Raw genomic sequence first — 27,969 nt, forward strand, 5'->3', positions numbered from 1 at the left:
TCTTCATAAATAATTTATTTTCATTACGATCCTAAGTGCTGGAGATGAAAGACCCAAACTGGCCCTCAGAGCAGTACAATTCTCAGACTAGAACATTTTAGGAAATTCTATTCTTTTCTTAGTGTTTTAAATTGAAAAAAAAAAAAGAAAGAAAGAAAGAAAGAAATCCACTGTGAAGAGGCAAAGGACAGGACAAACCCACAAGGGGACTCAGGGAGTTTGGGGCCCGCATCCCCCTTGACTGAAATGTCACACAACAGAGGACGGGATGGGAAGAGTCACTGCAAGAGGACACTTTCCACGGCTGCGTCTGGAAGGCTCACCGGCTGCTCTTTCCGAAGAAATAGCGAAACGGGAAGAGAGAGCTGCAGCAAGAACAGAGCGGGTTGAGATTCTAGACGTCCCTTCTCCCAGTCCCATCAGGGCTCCATTAGGATATTTTTGCTTCGGGGAACCACTGAATGGATTCAAGTCTGGAGCAGCATTTGAAAAGGTACCCGAATTCAATTATACTCAGGAGGGACAGGTGAAGGAGAACTGCAGTGGGATGGCTGAGCTCTAGATGGATAAAGGCATTTGCTGTCTTTTGCAAAAAGGACTCTGAAGACACAGTCTAGATTCAGAGAGAATGGAAAAACATTTTGGTAACCAAAGCATCTGAATGACCTAACGATAAGAACAGTCTCTGTTTAAGCAGCATTTATGGAACGAGGCCCAATGCTACGCACATTGGGGTGGGGTGAGCTGTGTAAAAATGAACAAGACACAGTTATTGAATTCAGTTAGGGCCCTGTGCTGTCTCATTGCCATCATGCATCCTGGGAAAAATAGAGATTCTGCAGGTAATCTGCTTTCTTTTTTAATTTCCCCCCAAAGACTCCATGAGGCAGACTTTGGAGCTAGATTGCTCTGGGTCTCAGTTGAATGGTAGGAGAGGAATCTGCCCTACCTTAGAAACCCAAAGAAGCCACTGGTTCCCAGATCTGCGGGTCCTTCAGGTGGAGGAGGATTGTTTTGCTGCGATGGGGGCATGACCTGCCCTGACAGACTGTCCACCAACCTAGAATCTGCAAGGAAAACACTCAGGCAGAGCAAAGGTGTTAGTCCAGGGACTTTCATATGACATCCAGTATGGGCCAAGGGCAGCCTCACACCAAGGTTTGTTTGAAGCCAGGCAAATTGTTTGTTCTGACCTTCCCAATTTCATCTCAACTCAGTAAGATGCTATTCTGACCTTGGACTATTTTTAGTTGAACCCCAGAGATTTTTACACGGCTCAAGTCCTAGCCACCCACTATGATGTTTTCTCATGGAATGATAACTTGTGGAAGAACTCATGTGCTTACATCCCTGCATCTGTGATAACTACAGTCCATACTGAATCCTCAGGCTGGACATCTTAACAAGCGTTTCCAGCCCTTGCTGCACATGCAAAGCATCTTCAATATTAACATTAATGCCCTGAAGGGAGGAGGAGAAAAGACAGCTTCCGAGAGATTATTTTCCAATGAGACAGAACAGTGAAACACATTTCTCCCAACTTTGCTGTAAAACTTATCACCCATATAGAAATGTTTTCAAATAGTGGGAGCATCAATTTCACCGTGAGGAGCACAGGAAGGACATGCATCGTTTCCTTTCACTTCTCTTGGGAGCTGAGGGAGCTTTTACTACTCGAGGGCGGGCCCCCAGACCAGAGGACGGCCAACAGAAGTCTCCATGGGAGCAGGGTGCCCAGCAAGTGTGCCCAGACTCGGAGCTCTGTGCTGCTCTGCCCATCAGACAACTAAAGAGGTCAGGATGATTATTAAGAGAGAATAAATTTCCCAGAACCTACCCTGTTCTTGAACGTTAGTGATATCAGATGCTGGGGTCTCCTGCCATTCCTGCTGGCTTTTTCTTTCCCTGTTCTGATAAAAAGAGGAGCAAGAAAAGTTTTAAACTTCACTCGCATACACCTTGGTGGTCTGAATGCTATTTGTTGGTTGGTGGTTAGGTGAGGAAGACTTCACAGAGGAAGTGCTATTTGAATGCAGACTTGACAGGTGAGTGGGATTTTATCATACAGATGGTCAGACAGAGCAGGGCATTTTAGATAGACAGAGACATGGTGTACAGAGGCACTACCTTTAACAAGTAAAAAGATGGGTATGGCTAGAGCTGGGACAGTGGAAACGTGACTATGGCCTACGTAGCCAGCACACTACAACTCAGTCTTCTCCCTAGGCTACTCCTTTACAGAACTTCTTTCAATACTTTGCGGGAGACATCCTATAACCTGGTTCCAAGCCCACATTTCCAGTCGACACCCCAATATTCAGAATCATGGTTCATATATTTCTTTGGGAATCTCTGCTCTGGCCACTCCCCTCACCTGGAAAGGGCCTGACTACCTCGGAGTGCTGGGAAGTTCCTTGAGCCATTGTGCTGGTGAAGAATTCTACAGCCAGGGACTGCAGACTATCAGGGTGGATCTGGGAGGCAGAGGTAGGATAACCCTCTAGGAAAGTTAGGACGTAGCCTCCAACCTAAGCATGAGCTGTATTTCTAAGATAAACTTTTCTGCAAACCCTCGATTTCCAAAACACAAAGGCTGCTACCTGAGTCATATTCCTATAAAAGCGAAGGGGAACTCTTACCTCTTCTAAGTCTCCAGGTACACTGGCTTGCAGGCCAACGCAGGGGTGGAGATGGAATTGAGAGGGCACAGCTCTGACTTCTAGCTTGAGAAAATGATTCTTACAGATTTAATGAAACTACAGTTTGGAGCTTAAATTCTGCTGCACTGGCCCTAACGAAAGCATCTACTGAGGGTGGCATTGCGCAATAGAAGGGCAAAGGCCCTGGGACAGAGGTAAAGATCTCTTAACCAGGGCAGATTCCCCTCACAGTATAGGTTAGCATTGGTGCTCTCCTAAAATCTTTAAAAAAATTTTTTTTTTAATGTTTTATTTATTTTTGAGAGAGAGATAGAGACAGCGTGAGCAGGGGAGGGTCAGAGAGAGAGGGAGACACAGATTCTGAAGACAGCCTCCAGGCTCTGAGCTAGCTGTCAGCACAGAGCCCGACGCAGGGCTCAAACCCACAAACTGTGAGATCATGACCTGAGCCGAAGTCGGTCGTTTAACCGACTGAGCCATCCAGGTGCCCCGGTGCTCTCCTAAAATCTTGACAGATGTCTCCTCAGGTAAATGTCATAAGAAAAGAAAAAACACAGCCTGAAATAAGACCTAGGATACCATCTGGGACATCCAACAAGACATAATACACTGACAACCCAACACAAGACTGTCCTCTATATGTTCAGGGCCAGATCTACTTAGAAGTACAGTTCAAGGGACACCTGGGTGGCTCAATCAGTTGAGCATCCAACTTCAGCTCAGCTCATGATCTTGTGGTTCTTGAGTTTGAGCCCCGCATCATGCTCTCTGCTGTCCGTGCAGAGCCCGCTTCAGATCCCCTATCCTCCCCCGCCCTCTGCACCTCTCTGGCTCACGTTCTTTCTCTCAAAATTAAGTGTTAAAAAAAAAAAAAAAAAAAGTAAAGGGGCGCCCAGGTGGCTTAGTCGGTTAAGCGTCCGACTTTCGCTCAGGTCATGATCTCACGGTTCGTGGGTTCGAGCCCCGCGTCGGGCTCTGTGCTGACTGCCAGCTCAGAGCCTGGAGCCTATTTCAGAGTCTGTGTCTCCCTCTCTCTCTGACCCTCCCCTGCTCACGCTGTCTCTCTCTCTCTCTCCTAGAAATAAATAAAACATTAAAAAAAAAAATTAAAAAAAAAAAGTACAATTCAAGCAAAGGTAGCAAAAAAAAAAAAAAAAGCTACACACACAGCAGTCTGCTTTACTTCTGGACCATTCATCTGCTCTCCCCACTTTTTATCCTTACAAAGTCTGGATCTCTAGTCTGGCACCTCTAATAAAGGGAATGGGTCTGCCTATCCTTCCCATTCTCCCCAAAACACCTCTTATGAAACAGAGACGTTATTCAGATATGTGCCATGTTCTTCTAGGCTTTCCCTGTATCAGCTCCCAGTGATGTCATGTTCAGACATGACAGTCCACACTGACCCTACATCTTGAGTTCCCCAAAGGGGAGAGAAAATATTAAGCATTGGACCATAGGAGCAAATTCGATTTTTCCAGCTCAAGTGTCTTACACTGAGAGCCACTGTGATCACTCTAATTCAAGAGAAATCCTCTTTCTGGGAACAGGGTCTACAATGGAGACCGTCACTGGGCTTTGAGTCAAAATCAATAAACATGTTCCTTTTGGGGTTTGTTTTGGTGGTTTTTTTTTTTTTTGTGCTCAGTTTTTTTCTAAACCCAGTATCAGGTTGAAAAGGTAATTATGTTGAGTAAGAAACTGTGGGTACTGTTCTTGAGGGAGATGATGTGTCAAACTAAGAATAGGAAGGTATGAAGGATAGAGAGTGAGAGAAATGTTCTTTTAATAGTAATTATCTTGGTTGTATAAACCGTCTTTGTTCTTCAGAGCTTCATGTACTCCTCCTGTACTTTCTCAATTCTTTTTCTTCCCTCTTGAAAGGATGGGAGTATAGAAGCGGGCAATCATCTGCCTACAATAACTCAGTGGGCCAGCTGGCCATGGCATAGCGGGTCCTATGCCCTGCCCCTACCCACAGAGGCAGAGGATGGAGTCCCTAAGGGTTTCCTTTTTCCCCAACTAAACAATAAATTCCTGCAAAGAAAAACCAGGTTTTACATGTTTGGGTGCAGCCCGGCACCTAACACAATACCTCGCAAGCAGGAGGCAGAATCATCATATAGAAATGAAAATCACTTTACTTTCCTACTTAACAAATGTTTTAGGGGAAACCCTGTGATCTTGAAGTTGGCCTTAAGTCCTTCAAGATCCAGCCTGCGCTGACCTCTCCAATAACACTTCTTGGCGCTGGACTCTAAGCTCCGGGTGCACTGGCTTGCAGTCACCAACATCACTGTACTCTTCCCTCTTCACTTTAGATCTTTGAGCCACCCTGGGAACCCTCCCTCACATCCACCTGGTTTGGGTGAGGTTCTCCTTTGTAGTCCCTTTGCTTCTGCCCACGGCACATCTATCAACAATTGTCCGCCTAGCTTTTTACACGGTTGGCATGTTTAGGGGAGAGCAAGAGATCGCTAGCACTTGGCACACAGCAGACCCACAGTCAGTGTGTCGAATAAATGCTCATGTAGATATTTAGTGCAGAACTGATTGTGCTACGGGTTCTGGGAAGGTGAGGGAGGTGAACTGGGAGTATTTAAGTACTTAAGGTCAGAGCTACTTTGGCGAGATAGGTGAAAAGTAAGGGAAGGGCACGAATAACAGCTATTTCAAGAGGGGGAGAAAAGAAGAAGGGCGCTCTTTTACACACTACTAAAAAAGAAGCCCTGAGATGGAAGAGTAGCAGATATATGAATATCTAAATGGGGAATAAACCTCACAAAGAAAATCAAAGGCTACTGGGGCCAGCCCATCACCGCTCTAAGTGAAATTTTCTCTTACCAGTATCCCATGCTGATGTATGCCTGGCTTGTCTATAAAAACTAGATGTTCCCAGACTCAGACCCCAGTCCATATGACAGCAAAAAGTTTTCTAAAATGAAATAGCTCTATACCGGATCCCACCACAGTTCAACAGACCTATTTTCTTACACCGCAGAGTACAAGCAGCAGCTTTTTAAGCTGAGAAGAAAAGGGCTTTTAACAAAAAGATCCATCGATGTGTGTATTATGTGGCTACTTCTGGGGCAGGTTGTGGCAAGGGTGGAATGGCTGCATGTTGTTCTGCAGATGGTGAAACCTGAGAAGGACTTCAGTCAATTCAGTCTGTACTTAGAAACAAAATGTGCCGGTAAGAGGAATCATGACTTGTTACAGAGCAGGAACAGCCAACAGCCGTGAAGCCTCCATTTTGGTGCTTACCCTCCTGGTTTCCATAAGGGGCCTCTTTTTGCTGGGGCCTTGGCTGGAAATCCCCATCTTGGCCCTGAGGTGGGGAAAAAAGCCCAGGAAATGTTACTGGCAGCAGCAACATCACATTTAAGCAAATGTGGCCTAAATGAATATTTCAGCAGGTTGGCTATTTTTATACCACTCCTGGCCTACAGAATAAATTGTGTGGCCAAATTCTCTTTGGGTGCTGCTTTAATTCACAGCGGAATCCCAATTTGAAACATTTAAGGATCTAGGGGTTGGGAAAGGGAAAATGTGATTGACAGCAGGTAATCAGAGTTTGAAATACTTGACTGCATCACAAGCCAGAGAAAGGATTGAAGATGTGAGGCCTCATCTCCATGGAACTCAGTCAAATAGAACTGAGCAGGGGCGCCTGAGTGGCTCAGTTGGTTAAGCTTCCGACTTCAGCTCAGGTCATGATCTCACTGTCCGTGGGTTCGAGCCCCACGTCGGGCTCTGTGCTGACATCTGGGGCTCTGTGCTGACAGCTACCTCAGAGCCTGGAGCCTACTTCAGATTCTGTATCTCCCTCTCTCTCTGCCCCTCCCCTGCTCATGCTGTCTCTCTCTCTCTCTCAGAAATAAATAAAAAACATTTAAAAAATAAAAAAATTAAAATTAAAATTAAAAAAAAAAAGAACTGAGCAAAGCTTCACACCTCCAAGTACCTTCACATTCCACCTGTCTGGGAAAGAAGTTTCCTAACCCCTCCCTGACATGTGCATTTGGACGGAAGAGGCCTCAGTTCCCTCACAGTCTACCCTCACTGCTCCTGTTTGCCCACACGGTCCCAGGAAAGGAATAGCTGCTCTCTGTGAACATGGGCCAAAAGTACTTCAGGCTGGGGAGCAAACCACATCTTGGATTATTCCAGCTCCTCTCTCTGGGTGCTAGTAAGAATGACTGAATTATCTTATCTTACTGATTCACTCTGTCCCTGACAGAGACTGGAAAGAATAAAGTAAGTAGCCTCTACAACAGCAACTTCAACATTGACCCTAATATTACAGTATCTCACTCAATAACTGATACATAACCTCTTGTACATATTTACATTTTAGCTTACATTCTCTCTTAAAGGTAGATTTCCAAAACTTTACTGCTTACTAGGCAAAACAATTTTATTTTATTTTTTTCCTCACTCTCTTGAGGTTTCTCTATGTTCTTGTATAATATTCTGGGACTTCTTAAGTCTTGTGCCTTTTGGTAGTATGACCATTCTAAGTGCTCACTGAATATGTGTTGGATTCAATTGACCAGAGCTGACTGCATTTCCTCACAGTCATTGTCTTGATGAACAGAAGAATCCTACTTTGTTGAGGAAGGAATTGTGTTCACAACACACTGCAAGTATCAACTTGTCTCCTTCCCTTAGTCCACCCCCGGAAATAGGCCGGTACCAATGAAGCCCAAAGACACAAAGCGACTCAGTAAAGGACAAGATCGACTGGCAGCAATAGCTGGCAAAGCCTAACGAGGATGCAGGGTTTCGACTCTCTCCCAACCTCACTGACCTGTCCAGCCCTGGCCGGCGCGGGGGGCTGGGTACTTCCACTCGTGCTCGTTTCCTCATTACGGCTCCTGCTGCTCTCCTCTCCACCGGCACCTTCAGAGACGAACCAGACTCCTTTTCCAGAGCTGCTCACAGTTCATCGAGGGCACAGTGAAGAGAACTCCCCATCTCTAAATTGCCCACAGCAACTTGTAACACCAGCTTCGCAAATGAGGCTAGACATTCTGTTAGAGACAGTCTGAGAAATTTAGCCAAGAGGAAAAAGATGGTCTGGTGTATACAGTGCTGATGGGACCTAGGCAGCCACCAAGGGGCAAAGTAAGAGGAAGAGACAAGAGCAGGACTTTTGGGACAAGACAAGGCAATTTTCATCTTGTATAGAAAAGGGAAACTTACCAATCCAAGAGGCCTGCCATTTATTGGTTTCCCTACAACAGGAAATTTGAAGGTTACAATGGATCAAGATGCTGTTTCACCTGGATTTCTAGCTACCATTTATTTCTTACAACGGGTCCTAGACAAAAAGCTCTATGTGTGCCCTTCCCCTTTCTGCCTGGTACCACTTTTGCTAGAAATACAGGGTCTTCAAACTCTCTTCCCCTATTTTTTAGATTTAAAGAACTCTTGTCATCTACATACTACATTTATATTATATTCTAATGATACGCCACTTAAAAGGAATGATCCTTAGTATAAAAGAAAAAAGGTAGTGCTCCAGATATCAGTGACAAATGAATTGGGGAGATACTTTGAGGCAAGGCCTTTGCAATCTTTTCCGAATCAAACTGGCAGGTACCCATTTGTCCCTCTACGAGTAAAAACAGCAATGGCCTTCAGAGATTAAAAACTGGGAGAGGCCTTTAAGATACCCTTAACGTAAAAAGTCACCAAATATTCTAAAATGGAAGTGTTTTTATATAAGAGATCTCTTTCACTGAGTGATTACTGTCAATCAGACTTTGTACTACTTTCCATCTACCAATATTAATATGTATTTAATCCTTTTAACAACTCAGGGAGATGGGTGCTATTATTCTTCTTCACCATTTCACAAAGGAGGCACAGAATGACTAAGTAATTCATCTAAGGTCACATGGCTATTAAGTGGCAAATCCACGAGGATTTGAACCAGGCCATCTGGCTTGGAGCACTTGCTCCTAACCTCTGCGCTGTGTGGCGCTGGGGCCCAGACCGGCTGACCATTTTGCCATACTGACCTTGCACTGCTAACCCATGGACATCCAGCCTTCCCTATTTCTCCTCCATCATGAAAACTTCCATCGTCCTACTTACCAGGTGACAGGTTTTCATGAAACCGTTTCATCTCCACATACAGAGTGAAAACAAATGGATAGGGGACCAAGACGATTTCCCCATGTTTGAATTTCAAGTGGGACACTCTCTCCCATTTGCTTTTATCTGAGAAATGGTGGTAAGGAGTAAAGAAAGCAGGCAGTCAGTAAGAATCCCTGAGTACTATCTTAGGGATAAGACCCTCTCCTTTCCCTGTCCTGCCTATGGGTTTGCTGCTTCCATTTGAATCTATAATGTGACCTGTACCTTATTTCTAGCCTGAAATGAAAGGATACAGGGAAATATAATGAAGTGTTCTGTAGCAAATGGCTGCAGGTTGTCCAAGTTTCCCAAGACCACACGAATAGAATCCTGGAAAAAAATCTGAAATGAGTTTACTACTGTCTAGTCCCAGCCAATCTTTCCATTTATACCTGTCACTGCTTTTCATAACCCCTTCATTCTATTAAAGCTAAACTATGTGCTGTCCCCTGAACATGCTTTCTGATTCTCCATTTCTGTGCTGTTCCCTCTGCCTGAAGTCTTTTCTACCCATCAGCTCATGTCCAAATCCTACCTGTCCTTTAAGGTGCAGTTCCAAAGCTATCTCCTCTAGAAAGTTTTCCCTGATTCCCCCAGTTGTAGTTAACTATTAGTCTCAAACTTCACAGTAGTTAGTCATGGGTCTTCACTACATTCCATCCACATGTTGTTGTTGTTTTTTTTTTTCCATCCACACGTTTTATTTCCATTACTGAGAAATCTCCTTGAGCTAGTACACCTGATTTATTTTAGCATCGCTTATATAGTGTCAGCCTTAATAAATGTACACTGAATGAATGAATAATACTGGTATTTATTGATATATAGTTATTTTACTTTAGCTGAAGTCCATCTAACCTTTTCTTTGACTCTTTTAGAATCTTGATTGAGGGGCACCTGGATGGCTCAGTCTGTTAAGCGTCTGACTCGGGTTTTGGCTCAAGTCATGATCTCAGCCCCATGTTGGGCTCTGTGCTGACAGCGTGGAGCCTGCTTGGGATTCTCTTTCTCTCTCTTTGCCCCTCTTCACCAACCCCCCCATAAATAAACATTACAAAAATAAAAAATAAAATGTCAATTGATTAGTCTCTAACCTATATTTATTAGTATACACCAATGAAACAATTTGGCATCATAAAAAGACTACTGGATTGGGGCACTTGGGTGGCTCAGCCACTTAAGCACCTGACTCTTGGTTTCAGCTCAGGTCATGACCTCACAGTTTGTGGGTTTGAGACCCTCGTCAGGACCTGCTTGGGATTCTCTCTCTCTCTCAAAATAAATAAACTTAAGGGGCACCTGAGTGGCTCAGTCGGTTGAGCATCTGACTTCGGCTCAGGTCATGATCTCACGGATCATGAGTTCGAGCCCCACGTCGGGCTCTGTGCTTACAGCTCAGAGCCTGGAGGCTGCTTCAGATTCTGTGTCTGCCTCTCTCTCTGCCTTTCCCCTGCTCATACTCTGTGTCTGTCTCTCTCAAAAATAAATAAACCTTTAAAAAAAAGTGCTGGATTTCTGTAGGAAAAAGATCTGAATTTCAGTCTTAGCTTTGTCATTCATCCAAGCTTGGTTTTCCTTGTATTTGGCCCATAGGAGGCAGAAACGGTGTCTTATTTATCCTTCTATTCCCTATACTATCATAGTATCTGGCTTATACTTTTAATAGCTAATATTTATTGAATAACCATATGACAAGTGTTATTGTTTTTATACATGTTAACACTCACAGAAACCTTATGAGATAGACACTTCTATTGTCTCCATTTTACAGATAAGGAAATTGAGGCAAAGAGAGGTGAAATAAGGTTATTCAGGGTTACACAGGTAGTAATGGGGGAGCCAAGATATGAACCTAGGCAGTGGGGTTCCAGGATTTACCCTCTTAACCATTCATTAAGCACACTGCCTATCAACAAATGTTTTCTGAATAAATAAAAGATGAGAACATTTGCCTGAAATCTGAGAGCAAGAACATATAAAAGCGCTTTGAGAACTTTGGTTCTAGGCGCACCAGGGTGGCTCAGTCAGTTAAGTGTCTGACTTCAGCTCAGGTCATGATCTCACAATTCGTGGGTTCAAGCCCCGCGTTGGGCTCTGTGCTGACAGCTAGCTCAGAGCCTGGAGCCTGCTTCAGATTCTATATCTCCTTCTCTCTCTGACCCTCTCCTGCTCGTGCTGTCTCCCTCTCAGAAATAAATAAAACATTAAAAAAATCTGAAAACTTTGTTTATAAATGTATATACACGTTCCCTAGCTACCACATACTGAGCTACTGTGTGGCAGGCACTGTACGCATCTATTTCTAACCCTCACCACAATCTTGAAAACAGGTATTGCTTATCAACCTCATAGACAGGTAAGGAAGCAGGCTCAGAGAAGGTAGGTAACTTGCCCAAAGTCTCACTGTGAAGGCAGAACTTAACTCAAATCCAGGTGTGACTGGCTCAGAGGTCTATGCTCGCTCCACTTTACTATGCTGCCTTGAGCTTTTCTCTGCCCGAGTTAACTGAAGCAAAGTGAAATGAACTCTGCTCTATTTACAATTAAAATAAGCAGAAAACTGTCATGGTTCTACATTAAAATAGTTGTTATTTATAACAATGTTTCTATCTCCTGCAAGATTCTAATGTACCTTCAACACTCATCCAAAGAGCTAGGAAACCTTTAAGGCTAGGACTCAAATTTTTGGTTTCATAGAGTTTTGTGTTTGTATATTTCATTGTATTCAAATTCTTTGAAATATGACAGCATACGTCTTTATAAATCTGAACAATCACCAATGATTGAGTTGTGAAGTCAGAAGGGAAATAAACTAGTTTAGAACTCTCATTTTACGAATGAGGCAATTAGGACCAAGAAAGAGAAATGATTTGCCGGGGGTCACACAGCTAGCCAGTGGCTCAGCCAGGGCTGGAATCCAAGGCCAGCGCCCAGAGCTCTGACTCCTTGCCTAACGTGTTCACCAATTTACAAAGCTGTCCACTTGCTCAGTGTTCCTCCTGCGGGAGAACCTAAGGCCGGGTAGAGAAGGAATGGAAATGAGGCGGGAATAAAGCAATTGCAAATGTTTCCAATTAAAATGAAGACATAGCAGTCTTGTATGTGTATTTACAATTGAGCTTCCTGAACGTCAAGTACCAGGCAGTGTTTGGGAGGGTGAGGCTTCCCAGAGCCCTGCAAGGCGGCAGTCCTCCAGAAGTTTTCTCCATGCCAGCCACCACAGAAGAGGGCTGCGGCCGGCTGGGAACTCTGGTGGAAACAATAGAACTCTCAGCCTCAAAGGTGCTGACACTTCAACTAGAAGAACTGAGAAAGAATACAGGCTTTAATTTCCTTGGAAAAACAGTTCTGTTTCTTTGCAGAGGACTATGGCAGGGAGAAGCCAAGTGATCGAGGGGAGGTTGTGACTCAGCTCACAGGAAATAATTAAAATCTGGATATGGACGCATCCTTGGCTTTAAGAATGACTTTCCCAGAAGTTGTCTGCTTTTTTCCCTACCTCCAGCTCCTTGAGGATGACTTCCTTATCTTCTATCTCTTCCCCTCTAGAAGGTAAACAAACAAGAGATAAGTAAGCTGAGAAGGAAAGTTCTGAAGACAGTAGACTCTACCGTCAGTAGAGAGTAGACAGTAGAGCAAAAATGACACTTCCACGGAGCTATAGAAACATGACCAAGTAACAATCGTGTGCGTTGACAGCTCACGGGAAGAAGTGATCACATGGGAAGAAGTGATCACCTAGGTGGTGTGGTCTGACAACTGGTAGAAGGCTGTACCAAAATATCTTCTCCATTAACCTGCCAGGACCTGAAATTCTCACTGTGAAAGTTAATAATTTGTTAGACTAGTTGTACTCAAGTGTAGTCTGTGGACCACCAGGCACCCTCAAGACTCTTTCAAGTGTTCTCGAAGGTATAACTATTTTTATACTAATAATAAGGTGTTATTTGCCTTTTTTCCCCTGTGTTAACATTTATACTCATCAGTGCAAAAGCAATAGAGGGCAACATTGCTGGTGCCTTTGCACAAGTCTAGCTAGTTACACTAAACTGTACTAGCAGTTGTGGTAATCTTGACTGCCACACAGGGAAAAAAAAAAAATCCAGCTTCACTTAATATATTCGAGGAGACAAGAAAAAAGTAATAATCTTATAAAATCTCAACCCTTAAATACATGTCTTTTTAATACATTATGTGATAAAATGGGAAGTACTCATAAAGTGCTTCTGCTGCATACCAAAATATGATGGGTGTCTTCAGGAAAAGCACTTGGGCAACTAACTGTTGAAATTGCAAACCGAACTAGCTGCTTTTCCTGAAATGGTATTTTACTTCAATGATCAGCTAACAGACAAACCATAGTTGTTATTCAGATTTAGGAACATGACATTTCCTCAAAAATGAACAGTGCATTTATCAATTCAAGCAAAGCAACTGACAGTATTCATTTGTGTCAATGATGAGGTTTGGGATTTCAAGCAAAAATCTGAACTTAGGAAAACTCAATCCACCCCAGTGAGGTTGACAACTTCCAAATACTTAAACACTTTTCTAAGGTTGATAGTGATATTAACAGATATGATTTTTTGATATTGTATAATGAAATGTGTTAACATTTGGATGATCTATATAAGTCAGTCAGCCAATATTTTCCAAATGATCAATGAAATACATTATGTTACAAATCATCCTAGGTAAAAGATTCATTCACAGAACAAGACAGACAGATTTTAATGTAGCAGAGTTTAAGAAGTTCACTGATAGAATTTCAGATTCCATATTGCAACTAACCTTTAAAAAACTACCATTTAAACAAAACAAAACAACTATCATTTGTTAAGTTTTAATGTAGGGTAAAAGACTATCCACAATAATCTGTGAAGGCTATTAATATATTTCTACATTTCCCAAATGCGTATCCTTGGGGGTAGTTTTTTTCATATAATTCAGCCAAAAAAAAATTCGCAACAGATTGAATGCAGAAGCAGATATAATCTATCAGCCTTCTATTAAGCCAGTCTAATGAGATTTGCAAAAATTTAAAACAATGCCAATCTTCTCATTAATTTTTTGTCTGGGAAAATTACCTATTTTTAATAAAAATGTGTTAACACGTAATAGATATATTATTTTAAATTAATACATTTTGAAATTGTGATTAAATATATATAACCTAAAATTTGCCATTTTAACCATTTTAAGTATATAATTCAGTGGTATTAATTATACTTACAACCATGGTGTACGACCATCACCACTACTTCCAAAGCTCATCTTCCCAAACAGAAACACTGTACTCATTAAGCAATAACTCCTCATTCTCCCCTCCACCCTGCCCTTGGTGACCCCTAATCTATTTTCTGTCTCTATGAATTTTCCTGTTTAATATTTCATAGAAGTGGAATCATATTTTTCCTTTTGTTCCTGGATTCACTTAGCATAATGTTTTCAAGGTTCATCCATGTTGGGCATGTACCAGAACTTCATTCCTTTTGCAATTTCTTTAATGGCTGAATAATATTCTATTATATAAACCACACATGTAAGTACATTTTGTTTATACATTCACCAATTTGATGGACACTTGGGCTGTTTCCATCTTCTGGCTATCATGAATAATATAGCTATGAACACTGTTGTACAAGCATCTGCTTGAGTCCCTGTTCTAAATTCTTTGGGGCATATACCTAGGAATGAAATTGCTGTTATGTGGTAATTCTACGTTTAACTTTTTGAGGAACTGCCAAACTGTTTTCCGAGGCAGGTGCACTATTTTCTATTCCCATCAGTACTATACAAGAGTTCCAATTTCCCCGCATCCTTGCCAACTGTTATTTTCTGGGTTTGTGTGTTTTTTTAATGCCCATCCCAGCAAGTGTGAAGGGGTATCTCATGATGGTTTGGGTTTGTATGTCCCGGGGACTAATGACACTGAGCATCTTCTTGTGTGCTAGTTGGCCATTTGTGTATTTCATTTGAAGTAATGTCTATTTAAATCCTTTGTCCATTTTTATTACTTTTTAAATGTTTTTTTTAAAAATGTTTTATTTATTTCTAGGAGAGAGAGAGAGACAGCGTGAGCAGGGAAGGGTCAGAGAGAGAGGGAGACACAGACTCTGAAACAGGCTCCAGGCTCTGAGCTGGCAGTCAGCACAGAGCCCGACGCGGGGCTCAAACCCACGAACCGCGAGATCATGACCCAAGCGAAAGTCGGACGCTCAACCGACTAAGCCACCCAGGCGCCCCTAAATGTTTTTTTTTTTTTTTTGAGTGAGAGAGAGAGAGAGAGAGAGCGTGTGTGCACAAGCAGGGTAGAAGCAGAGAGAGAGGAGACAGGAGGATTTGAAGCAGGCTCCACATTGTCAGTGCAAAGTCCCATGTGGGGCTGTTAAAGTCACCAACTTCAAGGTTAAGAATCTGAGCTGAAGTTGGTCACCTAACTGAGCCACCCAGGCGCCCCAGCCTTTGTCTATTCTTGAACCGGCTTATTTTGTTGTTTCTGAGTTGTACTTCTTTCTTTTCTTTTAATGTTTACTTATTTCATCTTTAGTGTTTATTTGTGAGAGAGCGAGCGAGCACAAGCAGTGAGGGGCAGAGAGAGAGAGGGAGAGACAGAGATCCCACACAGGTTCTGCGGTGTTAGCGCAGAACCAGATGCAGGGCTCAAACTCACAAACCATGAGATCATGACCTGAGCCGAAATTCAGAGTCCGACGCTTAACCAACTGAGCCACCCAGGTACCCTTCTTTCTTTCTATATTCTGGATAGTAAACTCTTACCAGATATATGATTTATAGATATTTTCTCCCATCTGTGGGTTGCCCTTTCACTCTGTTGATAGTGTCCTTTGATGCACAATTTTAAAAAATTTAATGAGTCTAAATTTATCTTATTTCTTTTGTTGCCTATCTTTTGGTATGGTATTTAAGAAACCACTCCCAAATTAAAAGTCATGACAATTTGCACCTATGTTTTCTCCTAAGAGTTTTATAGTTTTAGCTCTTAAGTTTAGGTCTTTAATCTATTTTCAGTTTTGTTTTGTATACAGTATAAGGTAAGGGTCTAACTTCATTCTTCTACATGTGGATATGCATTCTTTTCAGAACCATCTGTTAAAGAGACTATTCCTCCCCTATTGAATGGTCTTGGCATTCTAGTCAAAAACTAATTGGCCAAAGTTGTGAATGTGGAAATTCATTTCTGGGTTCTCAATTCTATTCTATGGTCTATATAGCTGTTCTTATGCCATTACCATACTTTTTGGTTACCTGTAGCTTGGTAGCAAGTTTTTAAATTGATAAGAACACTTGATCTTAGCCAAAAGGCCGAGAAGCAATTGTAGCAAGTTTTTAAATTAGGAAGTAGGAGTCTTCCAATTTTGTTTTTTGAGATTATTTTGGCTATTCAGAGTCCCTTGAAATTCCATGACTTTTTTGTTTAAAAAGAGAGTGGGAGGAGAGAGAAAATCCCAAGCAGGCTCCACTTCTCAGTGTAGAACCCAATGTGGGGATCAATCCCATGACCCTGGGACCATGACTTGAGCCAAAATCAAGAGTTGGATGCTCAGCCCACTGAACCACCCAGATGCTCCATTTCATATGAACTTTAAGATTGTCTTGTCCAGTTTTGCAAAATATGCCATCGGAATTTTGATAGGGATTTCACTGAATCTGAAGATTGCTTTGTCGTCTTAATAATATTAAGTCTTCGAATCTACAACCATAGATAGCTATTAATTTAAGTCTTCAATTTCTTTTAGCAACTTTTTGTAGTTTTTAGCAGGCAAGTCTTGCATCTCCTTGGTTAAATTTATTGCTAAATATTTTTCTTATAGATGCTATTGTAAATGGAATTGTTTTCTTAATTTTCTTCTCAGATTGTTTTTTGTTAGTGCATACATATACAACTGATTTTATGTGTTGATTTTATATCCTGCAACTTTGCTGAATTCATTGATCAGGTCTAATTTTTCTTTTCTTTTCTTCTTTTTTTTTTTTTTTGGTGTGTGGACGAAATCTTTAGGGTTTTCTACAGGTAAGACCGTGGTTTCACTTCTTCCCTTCCAATTTGTATGTATTTTATTTCTTTTCCTTGACTAAATGTTCTGACTAGAAATCAGTACTATGATGGATGAAAGTAGTGAAAGTGGGCATCCTTGCCTTGTTCTTGATCTTAAGAGGAAAGCTTTAAGTTTTTCATAATTGAGTATGTTATCTGTGGAAAGCTTTAAGTTTTTCATAATTGAGTATGTTATCTGTGGGATTTTCATATATGATCTTTATCATATTGAGGAAAAGATCCCCTCTATTCCTAGTTTATTGACTGTTTTTATCATGCAAGGGTGCTGGATTTGGTCAAATGCTTTTTCTTTCTCTATTGAGATAATCATGTGGCTTTTTTCCCCTTACATTCTATTAATGTGGTGTATTATACTAATTTCTATATATATATATATATATTTTAATGCTTACTTATTTTAAGAAAGAGAGACAGAGAGTGAACAGGGGAAGGGCAGAGGGAGAGGGAGAGAGAGAATCCCAAGTAGGCTCTGGTTGTCAGCACAAAGCCAGACATGGGGCTCAATGTAATGAACTGAGAGATCATGGCATAAGTCAAAATCAAGAGTTGGATGCCTAACTGACTGAGCCACCCAGGTGCCTCTGATGTCTGTATACTGAATCATGCTTGCATTCCTGTGGTCTTTATCCCAGGAATGTAAACAATGACAATCTCCTCATTAATTTTTTTTAAAAAATATGCTTCCCTTTTTTAAAATGTTTATTTATTTGGGGGGGGGGCAGGGACTGAGAGGGAGAGAGAGAATCCCAAGCAGGCTCCACACCATCAGCACAGAGCCAGACACAGGGCTTGATCCCGTGACTTTGAGATCATGACTTGAGCTGAAATCAAGATGCCCAACCAACTGAGCCACCCATGTGCCCCAAATATAATTACTTTTAATAAAACATATTATTTGTTAACATTTAATGGCATTTTTTTCCAGCAATTTTAAAAATTTTATTTAAATCCAAGTTAGTTAATGTATAGTATAATAATGGCTTCTGGAGTAGAATCTGGTGATTCATCACTTACATATAACACCCAGTGTTCATCCCAACAAACACCCTCCTTAATGCCCATCACCCACTTACCCCATCCCCCCAACCCAAACTGAGCAACCCTCAATTTGTTCTCTGTATTTAAGAGTCTCTTATGGTTTGCCTGCCTCTGTTTTTATCTTATTTTTCCTTCTCTTCCCCAATGTCCATTTATTTTGTTTCTTAAACTCCACATAAGTGAAATCATATGATATTTATCTTTCCGACTGACTTATTTCCCTTAGCATAGTGATATATTATTTTTGTTTTAAGTTTATTTATTTATTTTTTTTGAGAGAGAGAGAGAGAGGGAGAGAGAGAATAAGCAGGGAGAGGTAGTGAGAAAGCGGAACAGAGGATCTGAAGCAGGCTTTGTGCTGACAACAGAGAGCCTGATGTAGGGCTCAAACTCACGAACTGTAGGATCATGACTGAATTGAAGTTGGACACTTACTTGACCAAGCCACTCAGGCACCCCTAATGATATATTATTTTTAAATGAATAAGTATGTTATTTTAATTGTTTTTAATCTGTATATGATACATATTGACAGGTATGACCCACATGATCAGACTCTTCGGGATCCTTGATAGTCTTACAAGTGCAAAGAGATCTTGAGATAAAAAATTTTGAGAACTACTGCTCCAAAGGTATCCCACCACTAATTGAGAAACGTACCTGAGTAATAATATATGGACTCTAAAATACTTGGGAAACAGGGGCACTTGGGTGGCTCAGTCGGTTAAGCATCTGACTCTTGGTTTCAGCTCAGGTCATAATCTTACAGTTTCATGGGTTCAAGCCCCATGTTGGGCTCTGTGCTGGCAGTGCAGGGCTTGCCTGGGAATTCTCTCTCTCCTCCCTTTTCTCTCTGCTCCTCCCCTACTCTCGCTGTTCTGTCTCTCTCAAATAAATAAACTTATAAAATAAAATAAAATAAAATAAAATACGTGGGAAACAGAGCCTACATGGTGCTAATTCAGCCAGTCTCCTGGACAGGGTGAAGGTAGAGAAGGGATAACCTGTGGCAATGTACTAACCTGTATTTGCAAAGGCTACTCTTTTAGCTTCAAAATTACCTGATGATGTTGCCATATCTAATTTTGAATTTATAAACATTGGGTCCTGCGTGAAGAAATCTCGTCTCTGGAAACGGGTAGGTGAAGGGTTTTAAACTCATTGCTTCCAAATGATAGCCTAAATAAAATACAAATATTAGAGAATTATTAAAAAGCTAAAGATGGTTCCTTACGTTCTTTATGGTATGGGAAAGAGAGCTTGCCCAATCTGTAGCATCTCTTCATGAGTAAAATGTCTGACAGCACCACTGCCTATGTCCCAGTCTTGGCTTTTATATTAATCACCTATATTAATCACTTGGACCATTCTCCTATGTGTATGGGGAAGATACATGGTGTTTGGGGACAATCTCTATACTTGAAATCAGAAGACCTGAGTTCAAATCGTGTAGTTTACCTTACAGCCTTGGGCAAATCACTTCTCTTCATGAGATTAATGATAACCAACATCTCTGATGACTCATAAGGTTTTTGTTAGGATTAAATCTATCTCCCAAATATCACTTGAATCTATTCTCTTCCTTTGTTCACACTTTCCTTGGAATCTAGGCCAATATGAAGAGGACTCAAGTCAAATAATGAAAAAATCCAAACGTACCAATAGGTGGCACAATTCGGAAGACCTCCGCTGTTAAATTTTAGATGAAGTTAAGGGAGGAAGACAGTTTCCTGCCACAGCTAATGCAGCAAATAAGGACACACTACAGTTTCCCAGTGCTGCTGCCAAGGAATGGTTTGCCTTCCTTACCTCTCAACCACTCTTCCTTTTCACCACTTGTGAGACTGCCCTGTGCCACAAGAGTGCCTGCTATCCTCTTAGCACTTACTAGATTTACTTTTCCTATTCCAGAATTTCTGCCCACTTAAGGCCCTCTGAGGGAAAGTCAGGAAAGGGGAAAGATGGAAAAAGAAGAATGGCATGTCTCTTCTCCTCCAGGAGGGCATCTGGTACACACCAAAAAGTAAGAATGAAGCACAGTGATTAGTGATTTTTTAAGTCACTAGGACTTTTCTGTGCCTCTTTTTACTTGTAGAGATAATAAACCCTGCATTTTGTCTCTTCATATGGAAATGTAAGTAATAAATAACGAGATGAGAGGTCCTGAGTTCCTGAGGATAAAAGCTACCAACACACTACACAGAGTATTGACTTCAGAGGTAGCTAAGAATAGGCACAAAGAAAGAATAATTTAGGTTTGAATCTCAGCTCCAATATCCCTCCTTTGTTTCTCTGGGCCTTGATTTTCTTATTTTTACAATAATAACAACAAACAATAACTTTTTGTTATGCCTATTCTAAGTGCCTTACATATATTATCTCAGTTAATCCTTAAAACAAGCCTTTGATAGCCTAAATCTGATAGATAAGGAAACTGAGGCATTGAGAGATGAGGTAACCTCCCCAATAGCTATATAAATGTTGGAACTGGGTTTCAAAATTAAGTGATATGAAGCCAGACTTGATGCTCTTAACCACTTTTCCACTCTGCTTTCTGGGGTTTTTAGGACGAAAAAAATAAGATAATGAATATAAATCATTTTGTAAGTACTAATATATTATATACACATAAAGGACTATTTTCATTATTCTTTCCTCCATATTACCCCAGTACTATTTCTACTTAGCAGGGAAAACTCTTGTATGGTGGAGTCAGAAGATCTACATGCCCAAAGAATGGAATTTCCCACAATTTCCAAAGTTCATGTCTGGGGCTGCCAGTAAAGAGATATCCCAGTGTCTGATCTCGGCTGCTTGGGATTAGAATGACAGGGGGTTGGAGCCAGAGCCCATAAGACTATTTAGACTAGAACTGCAGTCAAAAGTGAAAAGAAATAGTTGGTGCCAACGGCAAAGTTACCAGAGGGGAAATATTGTTCATATCCTGAGGGGGGAAAAAAGTTTGCTGATTCCCATGCTGATTCCAAGGCACGGCAGGAATCCAGCTAGATTCGTGGTGTTTTTGGTGCTAAGATGACTTTTCTAAATAGGAAGGGAGCCCACCTGCCATAAAAGTTGCTGCCAAAAAAATTCAGCTTTCAGTTTTTCAGAAAGTTTTCCTAAAATGCAGTCGACTCTCACCAGAGGCGGAGGGCTGGGGGATCAGAGCAAAGGAAATGAAGGACATTTGCTGGAAATGACAATTCAGAGAGGAAACTTCATGTACTGCACCACACTGGCTGTCTGAAGGAGGTAACAACAGCCCTCTTCTGGCTGGGGCCTGCCTATTAATTGTTGGCTGCCTGCTTCAGAAACAACCACACACTAATTACTGCATTTGAAAATAAAGATTAGACAGCATAATCCAAAACAACCACATAATACTACTGGTTCAAAGATTTCAGAAGGTAATTTTCCAACATAAGTACTGTAGTCATGAGGACAATATGGGGTCTTTTTTTAAAATTTTTAATATTTTTTATTTATTTCTGAGAGACAGAGACAGAGACAGAGTAAGCAGGGGAGCGTCATAGAGAGAGGGAGATACAGAATCTGAAGCAGGCTCCAGGCTCTGAACTGGCAGTCAGCACAGAGCCTGATGCGGGGCTCGAATACATGAACCGTGAGATCATGACCTGAGCCAAAGTCGGACGGTAAACCGACTAAACCACCTATGGGGTTTTAATAGATGAAGAAGGGTCACTCTCAATCCATTTTTAGGTGATCAAAAAACACGATGCCGTTAAAACAAAGAAAAGTTTAGAGGCAATATGCGTTAGTTGGAAAGACAGAAGATTTGCAATTGTAGGATCAAGGCTTGAGCCCTACCTCTGCTTATTAGTCGTTAGAGCCTGAGCAAATCACTTGTACTTGCCATTTCTCAATTTCCACATCTACAAATGGGGATCCATGTACCCTTGGAATTATTGTGGGATTAAATGAGATTATGCTGAAAACAGCACTTCGTAAATTCTAGAGTATTACATAAACATTAGCTGTTTTGATAGGTTTGAAGAGTTTCTCTCTTAATGCTTCACTAGAAAAGCAAATTTAAGAGAGGAGAACTGACTATCTTTAATCTCAGTGCAAAATCTGACAAATCCCAATCAAGAACCTTTTCTTTGAAAATTCCCAATAATTATATTTAAACGACACGTATGCAATGATGTCAGATATTTTAAGGTTTTAGTAATTTGTTTCACATAAAGAAACATCTGGGTCAGTTCACAGAACCTAAAGCAGGGCTGAATGCTATATGAGGATCATGATACTGACTATTGAGGTGGAAGATGATAAGGAAGTGCTAAATACATGTCACTAAATGTATCTGGTGATATTTGATAGAAAAATCTTCCACAGTGTTAAAGAATAAAAGAGATTTCATAAGCACTTATTCAAAATACATTTAATGAGCAGATCTAATATGAGAGGCTCTGTGACCACTAAGGAGTGTGGATAACAAAACAGGGAACTCCCACTGATACTATGAATTTACTACCCAAGTTTTAGAACTGAGATCGAAGACAGATAACCAGCTCTTCTTTTCACCTTCACAAGTCCTTAGCTAGTCCCCAATGTCTGCCTGGCTTTACTGAAGTACGTTCAGACTCTCTCAAGTCTCTATTTCCAAATAGAGATTCATGGTTGCCTATAGTTGGAAGTGCCGTTTGTTTTAGATGGTACAAGAAGCAAGTAATTTCACCAAAGAAGGAAATAACTTCCATGAGGTGTCATATACCTCAAATTGGAGGCAGGATTAGCATTCCCCAAGACTACTGATTCCTTTGGCCCGTACATTTTCCATTACATCACAGTACCCTGTCAGTCACTTTATTAAACTGTAACCCTGGTCACTCTCATAAGCATAGATGACTCCAGACAAACTCAAGCTGGGATATAAAGGCATCAAACCAAAATATAGGCTTTTCTGACTAAATGTTCTTAGAATTATTTCTTGGGGTGTTAAAGGGTTACATTCACATTTTTTTGTCTTCAAGCTCCATTGTCAAAAGGAACTATTGTCAGTTTCTTTACCTTGCAAGGTAGCTAGGATGGCTGATGAAACAATGCAGGTATAATTGCATATTGTAGTGCTCTACACATAGATTTTCCAATAAAGAATAACCTTTCTAAAAGAAAACAAAGTGTTAAGATCTTGGCGGGACAGGAAGAGACTGATCTAAGACTACCCAGGATACTTCCATGTTTACTGATATCATTCTTTCTCATTAGGTTTCTTCCTACTCTTTCTGGTAAAACACAATCTTTAAAACGCTCTTGGCGTTTGCTCAGGAATAGATTTGCCCTTGGAACTGTGTCAGATTTTGTTTTGTTTTGTTTGAGAGGTGAGGACTAACTAAAGTTTCTAACAGAGAGGCAGGAAAATGCCCTAAAGTGAAATTAAAAGGCCTAGCAGACAACTCAATAGACCAGAAAGGAGTCTAAGTTAATCTCTCAAGTTACCTTTGCACCTAAGTACCTCTTCCGCTTATATCCCAACCATCCTAAAAGCTGTTGGAAAAACTACTTTAGTCAATAGGTCCTGAACTGTGGTCCTTATTCTAGAAAACCAATAGAATGATAACTCATCTCACCACCCTGTCCAGTAGTTCTGGCTTGTTATATGATGATCGACCTATTAGCATTCACATCACACTGAATTCACTGCAGCACTCTAAATGTCCTACCAACCCCAGGAACCCAAAAAGCATTTGGATGTAAAACTGAAGGCAGTGAGAGACATTTTAGTTTTTGGTTACATCATTGGGTGAGCGGCTCTGAAACAGTACATGTAGGGAAGAAAATTTAAAAGTGGGGGAGTGGAGGAGGGGAAGCATCAGTAGTTTCAGAAGGGCAAATGGCTTAGAGAATATGCTTAGGTAGAGAGAAAAGAACATCTTTTACAACTTTGTTGTAAAAGCTAAAACTGTTGTAAGACCTAAACACTCTGAGTCCTTGATGTACATATCTCGAGGGTCTTAGTGACAGAAGACTGAAATAGCAAAGTGTGAAAAGAAAGCTTGAGGGGTACCTGGATGGCTCAGTTGGTTAAGTGTCCCAAGTGTTGATCTCAGCTCAGCTCAGGTCTTGGTCTCAGGGTCGTGAGTTCAAGCCTTGCACTGGGCACTGTGCTGGGTATAAAGCTTACTTTAAAAAAGGGAAGGAAGGAAGGAAGGAAGGAAGGAAGGAAGGAAGGAAGGAAGGAAGGAAGGAAAGAAAGGGAGAGAGAGGAAGGAAGGAAGGAAGGAAGGAAGGAAGGAAGGGAGGAAGGAAGGAAGGAAAGAAAAAGTTTCTAAAATATACAGCTCTGTTCTTTCCATGAACTGTTCTTTCCATGAACCAATGGTAGATTCTGAAGAAAGTTAAGTTAATAAGAAAACTAAATTGCTTTTTATATAAAGAGAGAAAATCTCATATAGGAAATTAGAAATATTTTACTAACTTTAATCCAGTTCTGGTGAGACAGTGGGGGAGATAAGAACTATATTTACAAAAAGATATACCTGACTTGAAGAGATCACCTAATTTGGCCATCATGGGCAAGACTAAATCTCAGATGTATTTCTACAGCAAGATAGTCCAACTGATTATGAACTGGTCTAGACTCAATATTAGCCTCAATTCTTTATATTTTACAGTTTAAGCCTAGCTCTAAAACAACAAAATCATTTATTATTGCTAAGAAACATAAAGCTTTGTACTTTGAAAAACCATCAAATCATAGGGTTCTAATGGTGAACAGGCCTTAGAAAACACACAAATCTCATGTTTATAAAGCACTTTCAGTGTATATAAAGCTTTCTTATGCCTATCTCACAAGATTCAAAAACTTCTACTGAAGTAGGAAAGGTAGATTCAGCTAATCCCTCCTCCATGCTAACTGCTCTCCTAACTTTCACCTAATTTAAGCCTCTCAATCTCATGTTCACTCAACATTCATTCATTCAGCTCACAAATATTCGCATGCCTACAATGTTCCAAAAATGAAGCGCTGCAGATAAAGTGAAGAAGATTAAGAACTTGGTCCTCACCTGCAAAGAGCTTACAAACCATTTTAACTGTGATGACTGCTACAAAAAAGAATAGGATGACATAGAAGCATGATACAGAGAATCCTAACCCTGGAAAGGAAATCATGGAAGCCCACTCTAAGTAAAAGACTCATACCTGAGGGATGAGTATGAGTTGGGGAGGCACAAAAAGAGAGCAGGTCTGAGGTCGGTACAGGAAACGGAAGATGTAAGAGTCTTCAACTGGGAGAGAGCATGGATGTTTGAGATAACACTATACTATAAGGGCTTGTATTTATATTTCCGGTGTGGAGAGCAACAAACATGTAAGGACAGAAATGTAATTTGAAGTACTCTCGGTACTCTAAAGAAAATAAAAGAGTTTTATAGTAAAGAGTGACTGGGAGGCTGCTTAACTACTGTGGCCAGGGAAGACGCTTCCGACAAGAGCACACCTGAGCTGAGGCCTTAATGGAAAGCTGAACAACCATGCAAAGTCAAGAGGAAAAGCATTCCAAGCAGAAAACACTCAGCAAGCACAGATGCCCTGTGATGGGTGGTTTAACGGACAGAAAGGTCATTGTGACTGGAGCACAGAAAATGAAAACAGAACAGAGGAGGATGAAGTCAGACAGGAAGAAACCAGATCATGTAAGGCCCATAGGCCATTGTAAAGCGTCCAAATTTTATGCTAAGGGTTTTTATAAAGAATGAAATGATTTGATTGATGTTTTAGAAAGATGAGCTATACAAGGGTACAAGTAGAAGCAGGGAAGCAGTTAGGAAACTTTTGTGGTAGTCCAGGGGAAAGATCATGTTGATTTTGACTGGGGAGTCTTCATGAATAGCTGAATCTGGGGTTTATTTTAGACCGCTGGGCTAGATGTGGGAGTCAAGGACCATTCTCATGTTTTCAGCTTTTGCTATTAGGTGGGAGGATGGAACATCCCTGTTCTGAGATGTGGAAGGATTCTAGGGAAAGAGATTTGTGGAGACAACTCAACAGTTCTGTTTTGGTTAGGTCTAAGAGGCCTATTTGGCATTCCAGTGGATGCTGAGAGGGTGTTCTAGTGTTCAAGGGATGGAAATCAGGATGGAAATGTAAATTTAAGTAACCAGTGTTTAGGTGGTATGTGAAGCTATTGAACAGGCGAGATCATCGAGGGAGAAAGTATAGGTAAAGAAGGGATGAGGGCCTTACTTATAGTCCAGGTTATGAATTGTGGAGTCTATCCTAAAAGCAATAGGAAGGCGCTAAAGGGTATAATAAAGAAATGACCACACAGCTGTGAGTTAAAGGACACATATTTATAGATCTGGTTGTACTGTGGAAAATAATCCAGAACACGAACAGATAAAAAAGGACCAGGACCATAGGAGATGCCTGTAGTGCTAGGCAGAAGCTGATTAAGTGGCCTGGTCTACAGTGACAAAAGTGGAGATGAAGAGGAAAGGACTGGCTTGAAAGATGCCTGCGGAGATGTATAGTAGTGATTTGGTGAACCGATGAGGGAGGGAGAGAGAATAAAGATGATTCCTAATTGCTTCAGCAGCTAATGGAAGGGGAAAAAAACCCACTTCCTGGAAAAAGTCACCTTAGAAAGTAAGTTTTAAAAAAGATTTTGGGGGGCTCCTGGGGGGCTCAGTCGGTTGGGCGTCCGACTTCGGCTCAGGTCCTGATCTCGCAGTTCGTGGGTTCGTGCCCCGCGTCTGGCTCTGTGCTGACAGCTCAGAGCCTGGAGCCTGCTTCGGATTCTGTGTGTCCCTCTCTCTCTCTCTCTCTCTCTGACCCTCCCCTGCTCACGCTGTGTCTGTCTCTCATAAATAAATAAAACATTAAAAAAATTTTTTTTAAGTTTATTTATTTTTAGAGGGCGCACGCGTGCAAGCGAGCAGGGGAGGGGTAGAGACGGAGACAGAGATTCTCAAGCAGTCTCCACACTGTCAGAGCAGAGTGGGAGTTGAGTGAACTCCCCAACCCGGAGACCATGACCTGAGCTGAAATCAAGAATCCCAGGCTCAACTACTGAGCCACCCAGGCGTCCCTAGAGAGTCCATTTTTGAAGGGGAAGAGGTGACGTCCTCATCGGGACGCGCTCAATTCTAAGGTGCCCACGAGCCAGCCAAAGAGCGATCTGGGGGAGACTGTTGGGATCCCGCGGTAGGTTCACTACCTGCAGAGGCGCAAGAGGGAGGAACTGAAGCTGAGAAAAGTCCAGGATGCGCAGCAAGGCAGGCTGAATGTCTCCGCCTGTGCAGATGCCAAGACTTAAACTGCGGAGGGGCCGAACCGGTAGGTCTAGAGCCCTGAGTGCCGGGGAGCCAGTACGTCCCTCCCAGGTTGAGTCAGGCGACCGAAAGCAGAAACCCCCGGAGATCACTAAGGCATGGCAGGCCGAGAAATCGCTCCGTGGAATAAGTTTTGGTTTTGCGGCAGCCGCTGGGCCTGGGGTCACTGGGAGGCTGCACAGCAGAGGGCACACTTTCGCTACCGGAAAAGGGGTTTTTAAAAAAGGGGGTGCGGCGAGGGGGACGCAGGGCCCTCGGGAGGCTGACCTCGCCGGGGGCGGCCCCCGGGGGCGGAAAGAGCGGCCAGCCCGCCGCGTTCTCGGCCTCGATGCCACCGCTCGCCCGGGGCAGGGGGACGGCCCGGGTGGCCGCCGCGCCCCTGCCCGCCCTCCCCCGGCCTCGTGGCACCCCCGCGGCCTGCAAGCGGCCGCGGCCAGGCCCTTTCACGCCGCTGCGGGGCGGCAGCGCCGGGGCTGTAACTCTCCCTCGTTAAATAAAGGCCACGGCGCGCCAACCTCAGGGGAGCACCAGGCAACTGTGGGCCGTTACCTCAAACTCAAGGCTTTCCCAGGCCAGGCTGGGCCCTTACCCAGGCCACTGGGGTCTTCGCGCCTCGTAAAAACGGTCTCGGCCTCACTTCGCCCGGATGAACGCCCCCAAAAGGTGCGAGCTTCGACTGCGCACGAAGCGTGCCTCGCTCGTGCTTTGGCTCTGGCCGCGCGCCCGCCAGCCCTTCTGCGCACGCGCA

At 42.1% G+C, this 27,969-nt stretch overlaps 1 protein-coding gene and 1 non-coding gene across 4 annotated transcripts; both read right to left on the reverse strand.

Annotated features, from left to right (window-relative positions):
* MAJIN (membrane anchored junction protein) lies at window positions 1–27,919 on the reverse strand. Of its 3 annotated transcripts, none has more exons than XM_039244669.1 (11): window positions 27,811–27,919; window positions 18,984–19,101; window positions 12,304–12,349; window positions 9,059–9,134; window positions 8,763–8,888; window positions 7,866–7,897; window positions 7,471–7,562; window positions 5,925–5,988; window positions 1,838–1,910; window positions 950–1,067; window positions 1–365 (listed from the first exon to the last, which is right to left on the reverse strand). In XM_039244669.1, exons 2-11 carry the CDS (start codon window positions 19,082–19,084, stop codon window positions 320–322), a joined length of 774 nt encoding a protein of 257 aa, XP_039100600.1. In that variant the 5' UTR covers window positions 19,085–19,101; window positions 27,811–27,919; the 3' UTR covers window positions 1–319. The 3 variants fall into 3 exon arrangements, with proteins under 3 accessions (XP_039100600.1, XP_039100599.1, XP_039100601.1); XM_039244668.1 differs by having other exon boundaries at window positions 27,771–27,919; XM_039244670.1 differs by lacking the exon at window positions 27,811–27,919 and adding an exon at window positions 25,090–25,188.
* Window positions 15,945–16,142, reverse strand: LOC120240232. Its single transcript, XR_005530599.1, has one exon. It is a non-coding gene; the product is annotated as a U2 spliceosomal RNA (small nuclear RNA).
* Window positions 27,920–27,969: the final 50 nt, after the last annotated feature.

This window comes from Hyaena hyaena, unplaced genomic scaffold, assembly GCF_003009895.1.
Source record: "Hyaena hyaena isolate Hyena2069 unplaced genomic scaffold, ASM300989v1 scaffold_248, whole genome shotgun sequence".
NCBI classification, from domain to species: Eukaryota; Metazoa; Chordata; class Mammalia; order Carnivora; family Hyaenidae; genus Hyaena; species Hyaena hyaena.